We start from the raw sequence: 15,494 nt of genomic DNA, 5'->3' as shown, positions 1-15,494 counted from the left end.
CAGTGTAATTCTCTGTGTAAAGGCCAATTTCATGGATATGCAGCCTGTTTAGTAACACAGTACTGCACTCTCAGAAGGGGCCCTGTACTTGGTTTAATGCTCTGCAGTTGCCATCTCAAAATTCCTAACAGTTTTGTCTTTGAACTTGTGATTTGTGTGGCAAGTCTCATGGGACAGTGGAGCATTATGTGTGAACAGACAGGATACATTGAATGGCAGTGTGCTCACTAAGCTTTTGGTCTGGCTGCTTGGTGCAGTCTGGTGTCCTGTATTCCTGAGTGGGTGAACAAGACCCACGTCCTCATTGGTGACAGCAGCAGCAGAACCAGAGCAGTAGTGCAATGATTGCAGGCCCAAGAGAGAACCCCCAGCGGGAGTCTAGCTTCTTCTCCCTGGAGCCTATCCCTTTAGCACGTGCATAAAATATTAACTTTCTGGGCTAAGTACTGGGACTGTACTCTGGTACACAGGCAGTAATCATAGTCAATAAGGTATTACAAAATAAAAGCATACTCATAGATGGTGCATTAGGGTGTACCAGGTAGTCACTAGAATTCTTCAGAGTGTAGACTCTGGTCTTGAAAACAACTGCTACATTGCAAAGCTGGTGTCACAGGTTTAGAAATAGAAATTAGACTTGATGGAAAAGAATATTTTCATATGTAATTTTGGATGAACCAACTAGGAACAAGGAAGTCAGTTTTGAAATTACTTTTTTTTTTTTTTTTTTTTTTTTGCTGTACGCAGGCCTCTGTTGTGGCCTCTCCCGCTGCGGAGCACAGGCTCCGGACGCGCAGGCTCAGCAGCCATGACTCACGGGCCCAGCTGCTCCGTGGCATGCGGGATCTTCCCGGACCGGGGCACAAACCCACGTCCCCTGCATCGGCAGGAGGACCCTCAATCACTGCGCCACCAGGGAAGCCCTGAAATTACTTTTAACTTTTTTTTAATTTATTTTTGGCTGTGTTGGGTCTTCGTTTCTTTGCGAGGGCTTTTCTCTAGTTGCGGCAAGTGGGGGCCACTTCATCGCGGTGCACGGGCCTCTCACTATTGTGGCCTCTCGTTGCGGAGCACAGGCTCCAGATGCGAGGCTCAGTGGTTGTGGCTCATGGGCCTAGTTGCTCCGTGGCATGTGAGATCTTCCCAGACCAGGGCTCGAACCTGTGTCCCCTGCATTGGCAGGCAGATTCTTAACCACTGTGCCACCAGGGAAGCCCTTTTAACTTGTTTTTGAAGATACAGCAATAGACTGCATAAACAGGTGTTTTGAATTATATACAAATCCTGAAGCCATTTTTGGTTTCTTGTACAGATTATAGGAAGTGTCAGAGCAAACATTAAAATGCTATTGTATAAATTTACATTTAAAATTAAAGTCTTGGTCAACCTAGAAGAAATGGACAAATTGCTAAAAATGTACAGTCTCCCAAGACTGAACCAAGAAGAAATAGAAAATATGAACAGACCAATTAGCAGTAATGAAATTGAATCAGTAATTTTTTAGAAAAATCATAAAAACCAAAAGTCCAGGACCAGATGCCTTCACAGGTGAATACTACCAAACATTTAGAGAAGAGTTAACACTTACGTTTCTCAAACTATTCCAAAACATTACAGAGAAAGGAATGCTTTCAAATGCATTCTAGGAGATCAGCATCACCCTAATACCAAAACCAGTGATATCGCCCCCCAAAAATTATCACTGATGAATATACATACAAAATTCCTCAACAAAATATTAGCAAACTGAATTCAGCAGTACATTATAAGGATCATACACCATGATCCAGTGGGATTTATCCCAGGAATGCGAGGGTTATTCAGTATCTAAAAATCAACCAGTGTGATACAACACAGTAATAAATTGGAGAATAAAAATAATATGATTATCTTACTAGATGCAGAAAAAGCTTTTGACAAAATTATACATCCATTCACAATAAAACTCTCAACAAAGTGTGTGCAGAGGGATGTGGCCATATATGATAAGCCCACAGCTAACATCATATTCAGCAGTGAAAAGCTAAAAGCATTTCCTCTATGATCAGAAACAAGCCAAGGATGCTCATTCTCACTTTTATTCAGCATAGTATTGATAGTCCTTGCCACAGCAGACAAGAAAGAGAAATAAAAGTATAAATTGGAAAGGAAGAAGTAAAACTATCACTGTTTGCAGGTGACATGGTATTATACATAGAAAGCTCTAAAGACACTGCCAAAAAACTACTAGAGCCCATCAATGAATTTGGTAAAGTTGCCGGATACAAAATTCGATACAAATTTTGCAATAGAAATCTGTTGCATTTCTATACACTAACAACGGACTATGAAAAAGATAAATTAAGAAAAGTCTCATTACAATTGCATCAGAAAGAATAAATACCTAGGAATAAATCTAACTAAGGAGGTAAAAGACCTGTACTTGGGAAACTAAAAGTCACTGATGAAAGAAATTAAAGATTACACAGATGGAAAGACATACCATGCCCATGGTAGAAATAGTGGTTAAAATGACCGTACTACCCAAGGCAATCTATAGATTCAATGCAATACTTACCAAAATACCAGTGGCATTTGTTACAGAACTAGAACAAATAATTCTAAAATTTGTATAGAAGCACAAAAGACCCCAAATAGCCAAAAGCATCTTGAGGGGAAAAAAAGCTGGAGGTATTATGCTTCCTGATTTCAAACTATACTGCTGAACTACAGTAATCAAAACTGTATAGTACTGGCACAAAAACAGAAACATACATCCATAGAACAGAATAGAGCCCAGAAATGAACCCACATTTATATGGTCAATTAATCTATGACAAAGTAAGCAAGAATATACAATGGGGGAAAGACAGCCTCTTCAATAAACAGTTTTGAAAAAACTGAACAGCTGTATTTGAAAGAATCAAACTTGTCTGTTTCTTGCACCATGCACAAAAATAAATTCAAAGTGGATTAAAGACTTAAATGTAAGAGCTGAAACCATAAAACTTCTAGAAGACAACATAAGCAGTATTCTCTTTGACATCAGTCTTAGTAATATTTTTTTGGATTTGTCTCCTGAGGAAAGGGAAACGAACGGGACTAATCAAACTAAAAAGTTTTGCACAGTGAAAAAAACTGTCAACAAAAAGAAAAGGCCACCTACTGAATGGGAGAAGGTATTTGAAAACCACATATCTGACAAGGGGTTAATATCCAAAATATACGAAGAACTCACACAACTCAACATCAAAAAACAAACAGCCTGATTTAAAAATGGGCAGAGGATTTAAATAGACATTTTCCCAAAGAAGACATGCAGATGGCTTCCAGGCACATGAAAAGATGCTCAACATCATGAATCATTCAGGGAAATGCAACTCAAAACTACAATGAGTTATCACCTCACACCTGTCAGAATGGCTTTTATCAAAAAGACAACAAATAGCAAGTGTTGACAGGATGTGGAGAAAAGGAAATCCTTGTGCACTGTTGGTGGGACTGTAAACTGGTATAGCCACTATGGAAAACAGTATGAAAATTCCTCAGAAATTTAAAAATAGAACTACCACATGATCCAGCAGTTCCACTTCTGGGTATTTATCTGAAGAAATTGAAAACACTAATTTGCAAAGCTATATGTGCCTGTGTTTATTGGATCATTATTTACAATAGCCAAGATATGAAAGCAATCTAAGCATTCATCAATAGATGAGTGGATAAAGATGTAGTACACACACACACACACACACACACACACACACACACGAATATTACTCAGCCACTAAGAAATGAAATCTTACCACTTACAACAACATGGATGGACCTAGAGGGTATTATGCCTAGTGAAATAAGTCAGACAAAGATGAAGTCGTATTATTTCACTTATATATGGAATCTAAAAAAACAAAGCAAATGAACAAACAAAACAGAAAGAGAGTTACAGAGAACAGAGAGCAGGTGTTTGCCAGTGGGGAGGGAGGTAGGGAGAGGAAAGAAATAGGTGAGGGAGATTAAGAGGAACAAACTGCCAGTTGCAAAATAAATGAGTCACAGTTATGAAATGTATAGTGCGGTGAAAATAGTCGATAACTATATATATCTTTGTATGGTGACATAATATAACTAGACTTATCTTTGTGATCAGTTTGAAGTTTAATAAAAATATCAAATCACTACGTTGTATAACAGGAACTAGCACATTATAGGTCAATTATATTTCAAAAACAGACAACGTCATAGAAAAAGAGCTGAGATTTGTGGTTACCATAGGTGGAGGTGGGGTGGGGGGTGGATTGGATGAAGACAATCAAAAGATACAAACTTCCAGTTATAAGATAAATAAGTACTAGGGATGTGATGTACAACATGATACATATAATTAACACTGCTGTGTGTTATATATGAAAGTTGTTAAGAGTAAATCCTAAGTATTCTCATCACAGGAAAAAAATTCAAAAATATATAAAATTAAACTCTTACATATACCTATTTTAGAGAGTTAGTTTTAGAAAACTGTTTCTCAAGAATCTTTATCTCTAGATATGTTAAAATCTATGTTTTGAAATAGTGTATCAGAAATTTAGCCCATGTTGTCTGTTTTGCAGTTTGTAAGTTTATATAGTTAGTTCTCTATCACTATATCTATTGAGTCTTATAAGTAATGAAATACTTTGACTAAAGCATAATTTTAATAGCTTTAAGTATAATTTTGTTTATGATATTTTACCAAGTGGCCCCACATTTTCATTTTGCACTGTCCCCCATCAATTATGCAGTTATCATTACCTCGTATTTTAAAACTAAACAAAAGAAAAACCTATATGATCATTTTAGTAGATACAGGAAAAACATTTGACAAAATCCAGCATTCCTGATGAAAGCTCTCAAATGAAGAATAAAATAAAGGGCATCTTATAGAAAACTGACCAATGTTGTGCTTAATATTTGAAAACTGAATAGTTTTCTTTAACAATATCAGGAACGAGACAAATAGTCTATTCACACTCATTAATATAATGTAACCTGGCTAGTGTAATCAGGGAAGAAAAAGAAAAGGCCAGAGTGGAAAAGAAGTAGAACTGTCTTTATTCACAAAAAAATGATTATGTAGAATGGAATCTACAAGAAAAAAAAAAAAGACTAAAACTTTTTTTTTTTTTATGATTTTTTTTTTTTTTTTTTTTTTGTGTGTGTGTGTGTGGTACGCGGGCCTCTCACTGCTGCGGCCTCTCCCGCCACGGAGCACAGGCTCCGGACGCGCAGGCCCAGCGGCCATGGCTCACGGGCCCAGCCGCTCCGCGGCATGTGGGATCCTCCCAGACCAGGGCACGAACCCGCGTCCCCTGCATCGGCAGGCGGACTCTCAACCACTGCGCCACCAGGGAAGCCCCAAGACTAAAACTTTTAAGTGCGTGTAGGTTGCAAGATAAAATTCAATATACAAAAATGAGTTTTATTTCTATATACTACCAGCGATTGATTGGAAAATGAAAAATTTTAAAGTATTATTTGCAATAGCGTGAAAAATATTTTTTTGGCTGCTGTATCTGGCAAAGATGTGAAAGACCTCACTGAATATTATAGACCATTGCAGAGAGAAATTGAATACCTAAATAAATGGAGAGAGATACCTTCATGTTCTGTACATGTACACATTTATATATGATACATGTTCATGTATCCAAGTGCTCAATATAGTTTAACATTTTTCTCATTAAAAAGAACTGTAAAAATAAAGAAAAAAACCCTGTAGATTCAGAACAATCCCAATCTAAGTCCCAGCAGGTTTTCTTACAGTAATTGACTAGCTGATTCTTAACTTCATATAGAAGTGCCAAGGAGCTAGAATAACAAATAACTTCGAAAAATAAAAGCTAAGTTGTAGCAATAACACTGCCTGATTTCAAGACTTACTGTAAAGTTATGATAAACAAGACAGTGTGGGGCTTCCCTGGTGGCGCAGTGGTTGAGAGTCCGCCTGCCGATGCAGGGGACACGGGTTCGTGCCCCGGTCCGGGAAGATCCCACATGCCACGGAGCAGCTGGGCCCGTGAGCCATGGCCGCTGGGCCTGCGCGTCCGGAGCCTGTGCTCTGCAACGTGAGAGGCCACAACAGTGAGAGGCCTGCGTACCGCAAAAAAAAAAAAAAAAGACAGTGTGGTGTTAGCATCAAGAAAGACACATAGAGGAATCGATCAGAATATGGAGCCCAGAAATAAATCCATTCATATATATTATGTCAGAACTTATCAAATTATATAGTTTAAACATATTCAGTTGATTCATCAGCTGTGCCTCACTGAAGCTATTTTGAGATTGCTGTGAAAGTTTCTAAATGGTTGCTCTCAGTTTATTTATGTCATCACATCTTGTTATATACATATATTGGCTGGCAGCAATATGCAAACCCCACTTTTGAGTAGCACTGCTTTAGGGACACTTTTCCAAATATTCACCAGGGATGTATAGAAGAATGTCTCTATATTGTTCATAATAACAGAAAAACTAGGATCAACAAGACTATCCATCAAATAGGGGTATCAGTATGTAAATTACAGTACATTCTTACAGTGGTCTTGTATATATATCTGTGTACAACAGTGTGGATGAACTTTGGAAACTTAGAGTGAAAAAAATAAGTCAAAGAAATATAGCATAATATTTCAATAAATTTCAGAATGTATGTGGAAATTTTTTAAATAAAACAATTCTGATGAAATCCAGTTTCATGATAGCAATACCTCTGTTTTTGGAGGATTTTTCAGTGAAAGGAAGGTATTTATATAGCTGAAAACCACATAGGTATTTTCAGAGATACTGCTCTTCTTGAATGGACTGTATAATGGATGATACATTATCAGGGTACAATTTCCTTGAGTGTGACCATGCATTTATTCTTAGGAGATAGAATGCTGACGTATTTGGAGTAATGGGTCATGATGTTAGTATTTAACTAAAATAGTTAATGGTTAAGAAGGGTTTATATAGAGAAAGATAAAGCATATGTGGCAAAAGTTTAACAATTTGTGAATCTGGGTGAAAGGTTTAGAGGTGCTTATTCTACTGCTTAGGCAAACTTGCTATTTTCTGCTTCTTATGTGGAAGTTTTTCTGTTTATATTTTCTGTCTCTACCAGGGTAAATTTTGATTAAGTTGTATTTTCCTAGGAAGTTATTTACTTTTTCTCTTTCAAATGGGTTTGTGTCAAGTTGTACAAAAAGAGTCTTTTAAGATTTCTTCATACCCTGTTTCAGTGATTGTTTCTTCCTTATCATTTCTTGTTTTGTATGTTGAGATTTCTCCCCCTTGTTTTGTTGATTAGGTTAGGCAGTGATTTGCCTATGTGAATTTTTTCAAAGAACCAGGCTTTTGACTTAATGTGTTCTTTTTTTCTGTTTGTTTCATTAACTTCTAATCTAAGAAAACTGTGCAGAAATGAAAGACCTGATTCACATATTCAAAGAGACCACCAGAAATCTGGGGAAACATACCTTAAATAGTCCTAAGACATACCTTAATAAAACTGCTAGACCTTAAAGATGAGATTTTTTTTTTAATTTATTATTTATCTGTTTTTACCATTATTATTTCGTTCATACTTTCTACTTTCTTTTACACTACTATTGTCTTTTTCTAGTTTTTTTGAGTCAAGAATTGTTTTCATTCTTTCTTTTTTCATTGGTAGAAATATCTAATGCTGTGAAATTCCTTCTGACCAGTACATGTATCCCATACATCCTCATAAGTAATATTTTCATTAATTTTTCGTTTTAGAACTTCTTCAGCTTTGGTTTGTGTTTCCCCTCTCACCAAAGAGCAGTTTACTACAGAGTTGTTTTTCAGGTCCAGATGAAAGGTCATTCTTCCCCATTAATTTCTGTTTTTACTGTATTATTACCCATGCATGTTATCTATATCAGTTTTTGTGAATGTTTCATGTACACTTGAGATGTAAGTATATTTTCTGTTATAAGTTTTGATATTATAAAATTAGATACGAATTTGTAATATGTGTATAATTATTATATTTAAGTTTTCTATACCCCTCACTCTTTGCTTTAATCCATCTTTAAATACTTTTCGTATTAGCGTTTTTCTGTTTTTCCTTGCTTCTCTGACTTCTGCTTCATAAAGTTGTTTGGTCTGTGTAGGCACTCATAACTGTTATTTCTGCACTCAAAGTTAGAGATTTTAGCATTGTAAAGTGTTTCTTTGTCCTTCCTGATATCAAGATTGCACCTCTGCTTCCTTCTTGTTTCCCTTTGTTTGGAATGATACTGTCCATCCCCTTGTTGTTAGCCTTTTTGTGTCATTTTCCCTAAGGGCGTTTTCCCTATACAGTATAGATTTCGGTTTTGTCTGTGACTCACTTTGAAAATCGTTTTGGTTTTATTGGTGAGTTAAGCTCATTCGTATTTATTGGTATGACTCGTATGTTTGGTCTCAGTTTTGTCTTGTTACATTTAATGAGTCTATCACATTTACTGAATTTTTCTATCTGGTCTTTTTCCTTTGTTCTTTTTGGAGGGGAGGCAATTAGGAAATCCTGAATTTTTGTTCTACTTTTATACTGATATAATGGCATTAGTTACCCATTTCCTTACTTAACCCTCTATTTGATTTTTCAGGTTTTGTTGACATCCTTTAGACTCTATTTTTCTTGTGGCTATTTCTGAGCTTATTCTTATTTCCTGTTTTTTTCTCTCCTGTTTCCTATAGTTTTTAAATTACATTATTTCTGTTTCACCAGGACATGTAACATTTATGTGTTATTATTCTGTCCTTGTTTTCATCCTTACTTTAGTTGTAGAGCTACAGTTAAATGTATTCATTGTTCAGTTTTTCTGCCAGTGTCTCCTGTCAGATCTCAGTTGCTTGAAGTTTGTTCTCTTCTAGAAGGTTTCATGATTACAGTTATTACCTAACTTTGTGAATATCTAAACTGGTTTGCCTTTTTCCATAGCTTCTTACTTAAAGGATTATAAATAAAGGATAAAACCGCTTGACTCCCACTTCCTTTTCTTGAAAGTGGTGCTCCACTGAGCTTTGTTTTGTTTATTGCCAAACCTACATTTATGTGTTTGTTGAGACTTAGTCTTTTTGTCCAAAGGATTTTTCTTCATTTTAGTAATTTTACTAAGGTATGTCTTAGGACTCTTGCAGCTCAGTTTTTCCAGGTTCATGGTGGTCATTTTGAATATGTGGATTAGGTCTTTTATCTCTGGACAATTTTCTCAGATTATGGTTTTTAATTTTAGATTTATTCCATTTTCTATTTTTTCCTCTTTATATTTTTAAATTTTATTTTATTTTTGGCTGCGCTGGGTCTTTGTTGCCATGCACGGGCTTTCTCTAGTCGTGGCGAGCGGGGGCTACTTTTTTTTTTTTTTTTTGCGGTACGCAGGTCTCTCACTGTTGTGCCCTCTCCCGCTGCGGAGCACAGGCTCCAGACGCACAGGCTCAGCGGCCATGGCTCATGGGCCCAGCCACTCCACGGCATGTGGGATCCTCCCAGACTGGGGCACGAACCCGTGTCCCCTGCATCGGCAGGCAGACCCTCAACCACTGCACCACAGGGAAGCCTCAGGGGGTTACTCTTCATTGCAGTGCATGGGCTTCTCATTGCGGTGGCTTCTTTTGTTGTGGCGTGTGAGCTTCAGTAGTTGTGGCGCACGGGCTCTAGGGCATACGGGCTTCAGTAGTTGTGGCACATGGGCTCAGTAGTTGTGGCTCATGGGCTCTAGAGTGCAGATTCAGTAGTTGTGGTGCACGGGCTTAGTTGCTCCGTGGCATGTGGGGTCTTCCCAGACCAGAGATCAAACCCATGTCCCCTGCATTGGCAGGCAGATTCTTAACTACTGCGCCACCAGGGAAGTCCCTATTTTTTGTCTTTAGAGACTACAGTCACACGTACATACAGTTTTAATTTTTTTTATTATATTTTCACAGACTACATTTTTTTCTGGATGGTGAAATTATAGGTGTTTATTTTTTCCATTTGCTTTTCTGTATTTTCATTTTTAAGTATAGATGATTTACGATGTGTTAATTTTTGCTGTACAGCAAAGTGATTCAGTTATACATATATGAACATTTTTAAAAATATTCTTTTCCATTATGGTTTATCACAGGATATTGAATATAGTTTCCTGAGCTATACAGTAGGACCTTGTTGTCATCCACAGTATGTATAATAGATTGCACCTTCTAACAACAAACTCCCACTTCATCCCTCCCCCAACCCCCCTCCCCATTGGCAACCACAAGTTTGTTCTCTGAGTCCATTTCTGTTTCATAGATAAGTTCATTTGTGTTACATTTTATATTCCACATATAAGTGATGTCATATGGTATTTGTCTTTCTCTTTTTGACTTACTTCACTTAGTATGATACTCTCTAGTTCCATCCATATTGCTGCAAATGGCATTATTTTATTCTTTTTTATGGCTGAGTAGTATTCCATTGTATATATGTACTACATATTTATACATTTCTGTGTTGATGGACATTTAGGTTGTTTCCATGTCTTGGCTATTGTGAATAGTGCTGCTATGAACATAGGGGTGCATGTATCTTTTGAATTATAGTTTTGTCTGGATATATGTCCAGGAGTGGGATTGCTGGATCATGTGGTAACTTTATTTTTTGGCTTTTTGAGGAACCTTCATACTGTTCTCCATAGTGGCTGCACCAACTTACAGTCCCACTAACAGTTAGACTACCTTTTTTTATCCAGAATTTACTTGCTTATTCAGTTTTCTTCTTTTTTTAGTTTTTTCTTGTTGTGTTTTTGCTACTTTTATGCCTTTTTTTTTTCCATCTATTTATTAAAATTTCAGTCAAGTCTGTTTTCTTTTTGGGCTGTTAGTCTGCTTGGGCTGCTATAACAAAATACCACAGACTGAGTAGCTTACAAAACATATTTATTTTCTCACATTCTAGAGACTAGATGTTCAAGATGAAGGTGCCAACAGGGTTGGTTTCTGGTGAGGCCTCTCTCCTCAGCTTGCAGACAGCACCTTTTCACTGTGTCCTCACGTGGCCTTTTCTCTGTGTACATATGGAGAGCAAGTGAGCTCTGGTGTCCCTTCCTCTTCTAATAAGTATCCCATTCCCATCGGCTTAGTGCTCCACCCTTATGACCTCATTTAACCTTCATTACCTCCTTAAAGGCTCTGTCTCCAAGCACATCCACATTGGGGATTAGGGCTTCAACATAGGAATTTGGGAGGGGGACACAATTCAGTCTGTATCTGATTCTTTGTAATTTAAGTCCTAAAGTCACTTTGCCTTTTTTACAGTTTTGACCAGCCCTTGCTTGTCTCCTTAGTCCCACATACTACAAGTCCCTTCATTCGGGTTTCCCAGTAGTCTGAGCTCTATCAGAACTGTGACATCATCTCAGTATTTTCCCACTCACAGTGGAACTTTTTCTTGCTGGGAGTAATTTTTATTTGTGGTTAATCACCTCTAAGTTTTCTGTCTCTTGTTTTACATGTGTTTACCACAGTCTCCAGCTGACTCTTTTCGTAGATATGGGCTGTATCTCAGTTTCTTCTGTATTTGAATATTTATTTCCTTACTTAGTGGTGATATGAAGTTAGTAGTATTCTGTATCTCCTAGCTGTGCCAAAGTCATGGATTGTTGGTAATTTTATTTGTTCTCCTTATATTGATCTTTTTAGTTTTTTGGAGGATTCATGGAGAGATTCAAATTTAAAGAGTTTCTGTTATTCCTCAGATGTTGGAAACCAAATGTATGTGTTCTAATAACAGTTTCCTCTCCCTTTTTCCACTATACTGGCCTTTTTCTTTCTTGCATTTGTATTTTCACCTGAAACCCTAGAAATAGAAAAAATACATACTTGCAGTTATTTTCATCCCTGGAGAATAGACAAGAAAGCAAAGTCAGCTACAAACAATGTAGAGCATTTGTATATAGTATATAGGTCTCGTTCCATAAGAAATGTGTTAATGGTCATGTTATGAGATTAATTTTTCTTGTTTATAGAAGTCTGGAAGACTGATCACATGAAAGAAAAGAGCCAAGAAAACCAGCCTAAACATGTGTGGGAAGTTGTATTCATCAATAACAAAATGCTGACTAAAGAACAAGGTAATGTAATAGGAAAACCACTTAACTTGGACACAGATTCTTTTCCTTCCAGAAAAATACTCTGTGGGTGTGACTCATGTGGAATGAACTTCAACTATGTTTCAGAATTCGTTATCAATAAGAAAAACTATTTAGGAAAAAAGACTGATGAATTTAATGCCTGTGGAAAATTGCTTCTCAATATTAAACATGAGAAAACTCACACTAGAGAAAAAAGTGAATTTTTTAAAAATGGGAAAACGGTCAGTCATAATGAGGATCCTGTTCAGCTTGAGAAGATTCAAACTTTAGAGCAAAATTTTGAATATAGCATATATCGAGAAACCTTCCTTGAAAAGGCAGTATTGTATACACACAAAAGAGAGATCACTGAAGGGAATGACTGTGAATATGATGAATATGGGAGAAGGTTCTGTGATAACTCATCCTTCTTGTTCCATCAGATAACTCCCCCAAAGGAAAATGACTATGAACTTAGTAATTGTGGGAAATCCTTATGTGTGAAGTCCACCCTTTTGAAACATCATGGGGCACATTTGAAATACTATGAATGTGATGAAAGTGGGAATAATTTCAGGAGGAAGTTGTATCTCTCACAGCTTCAGAAAACTCATACAGGAGAGAAACACTTTGAATGTAATGAATGTGGGAAAGCTTTTTGGGAGAAGTCACACCTCACTCGACATCAGAGGATACACACGGGAGAGAAACGCTTTCAATGTAATGAATGTGGAAAAACTTTCTGGGAGAAGTCAAACCTCACTAAACATCAAAGATCACACACAGGGGAGAAACCCTATGAATGCAGTGAATGTGGGAAAGCCTTCAGCCACAAGTCAGCCCTCACATTACACCAGAGAACACATACGGGGGAGAAACCCTATCAGTGTAATGCATGTGGGAAAACTTTTTACCAGAAGTCAGACCTCACTAAACATCAGAGAACACACACAGGACTGAAACCCTATGAATGTTATGAATGTGGGAAATCCTTCTGTATGAATTCACACCTTACAGTACATCAGAGAACTCATACAGGTGAGAAACCCTTTGAGTGTCCTGAGTGTGGGAAATCTTTCTGTCAGAAGTCACATCTTACACAACATCAGAGAACACACTTAGGAGATAAACCCTATGAATGCAGTGCATGTGGGAAAACTTTCTACCACAAGTCAGTACTCACCAGGCATCAGATAATTCATACAGGGTTGAAACCTTATGAATGTTACGAATGTGGGAAAACCTTCTGCTTGAAGTCTGACCTTACGGTACATCAGAGAACTCACACAGGGGAGAAACCCTTTGCATGCCCTGAATGTGGGAAATTTTTCAGCCATAAGTCAACCCTCTCTCAACACTATAGAACCCATACAGGGGAGAAACCCTATGAATGTCATGAATGTGGAAAAATCTTCTATAATAAATCATACCTAACTAAACATAACAGAACACATACAGGGGAGAAACCCTATGAGTGCGGTGAATGTGGGAAAACCTTCTGCCAGAAATCACAGCTCACTCAGCACCAGAGAATTCACATAGGGGAGAAACCCTATGAATGTAGTGAATGTGGAAAGGCTTTCTGCCATAAGTCAGCTCTAATCGTACATCAGAGAACGCATACAGAAGAAAAACCCTATAAATGTAATGAATGTGGAAAATCTTTTTGTGTGAAATCAGGACTGACTTTGCATCAGAGAAAACACACAGGGGAAAAGCCTTATGAATGTAATGAATGTGGGAAATCCTTCAGTCACAAATCATCCCTCACGGTGCATAACAGGGCTCACACAGGGGAGAAATCTTGTCAATGTAATGAATGTGGGAAAGTTTTTTACCGTAAATCGGACCTTGCTAAACATCAGAGATCACACACAGGGGAGAAGCCCTATGAATGTAACACATGTGGGAAAACGTTCTCTCAGAAGTCAAACCTCATTGTACATCAGAGAACACACATAGGAGAAAAATCTTATGATTGAAGCGAATATTAGAAATGTTGAGCATTTCAGACAATTCACACCATGGAGAAAGCTCTGTTGACATTCTGAATGTTCAGTAACCTTCATCCACAAATTGGCCTTATTTTACTCTAAAGTAATGACATGGGACATATCTCTAGACTGCAACAAGTATAGGACAGTCTTGTTAAGAGGTAACATTCCATTGAACGTCACATAACTAATACTGGCATAAAACCTCACAGATATTTTGATTTTGTAAAAATATAAACTAGGTTATGTCATAATTTATGTTGGGGAGAAGTCTGTCCATTTGAGACATATGGCTTGAAGATTTTCTTTAGAGGTAATCAAACATTAGAATTTAGAAGTTGTGTTTTGGTTTTGATGTCATAGTTATTTTTAGGAAACATTGTAATTTGTAGATGTATATTGTGCAATGTAAAGCTTTAAAGACTAAAAAAAAAGGAAGAGTAAAATAGACTCATAAGAAGTTGCAGTAATAATACATAAAATTCTCATGTGCTCTTTACGAAGCTTCCTCTAATAGTAATGTTACATAACCATAGCAAGTGCAAGGAATTGATGGTACTCTACTACTAAGTCAGATACGGACCTTATTCATATTTCACCAGGTAGTCTGTGTGTTTATGTGTGTATTTCTATGAAATTTTATGGCTTATATATTTGAGTTAACCTTCACAGGTTGCAAAATCAAAAAGGAATCTGGAATCTGTATTACAATAAGATTATAAAGGAATCAGGATTTCACAATAAGAAGTTTCCTTGTATTAATAATCACAGCTTTTCTGCCACACTGATTTTGGCAACCATTTGAATATGAAGCTTTTTAAAAGCAGAGATAAATTGAGTAATTAGGGCAACAGCATTAAACACCTGTGAAGTATCCCTTAAGTTCACAGGGCTTAGGTATGTACGTTATATAAACTATATGTTTCCTACACAACACAGAACTTAATGAAATTGTGAATAGAAAATAGATACTCCTAGTTTAGCAGTTGTTAACAACATTAGGCACATCTCCCATGTGTATAGGGCCTGGAGCAACAGTTCAATAAAAGGAAGCCCACAAAGCTAATGTCTAACATCTTAAAACTTATATATCAAAATAACAGAATGTTCAATAAAATGTATTCTATGCATGGCGATATCTAGGCCCTACTCCCATTGCCCCTTTTCTCTTTTCACCCATGGTTCATCGCAAACCATGATGTGCCTTGAGTATACATATGTAAATACTCTAGCCTTCAGCCTAAATTTATCCAAACCCTGTGTAAGCAACTGCTTTCCAAGACAGGGTCCAGGAAAGAAGCCTCAGACTAGATGACACTCAGGGCTGTAAATTAGACTGTAAATTCAAGGGTCTGATGTACCCAGAGATCTGGGCCCTTAATGACTGCTGATTCTGTGAGAA

The 15,494-nt window shown here is 37.1% G+C and overlaps 1 protein-coding gene across 3 annotated transcripts in view; it reads left to right on the top strand.

Annotated features, from left to right (window-relative positions):
* LOC136136114 (zinc finger protein 33B) overlaps positions 1-14,080 on the top strand; it is a 29,696-nt gene extending 15,616 nt beyond the window's left edge. Inside the window, exon 3 of one of the 3 annotated variants that reach the window (XM_065894053.1) lies at positions 11,994-14,080. In XM_065894053.1, coding sequence (XP_065750125.1) covers positions 11,994-14,080 — 2,087 coding nt within the window. The remainder of the gene's footprint in view (positions 1-11,993) is intronic. The other 2 variants (XM_065894054.1, XM_065894052.1) reach the window with 2 other exon arrangements.
* The last annotated feature ends 1,414 nt before the right edge of the window (positions 14,081-15,494 follow it).

Source organism: Phocoena phocoena, chromosome 16 (assembly GCF_963924675.1).
Source record: "Phocoena phocoena chromosome 16, mPhoPho1.1, whole genome shotgun sequence".
NCBI lineage: Eukaryota > Metazoa > Chordata > Mammalia > Artiodactyla > Phocoenidae > Phocoena > Phocoena phocoena.
This window is presented reverse-complemented; position numbering and strand designations above follow the sequence as displayed.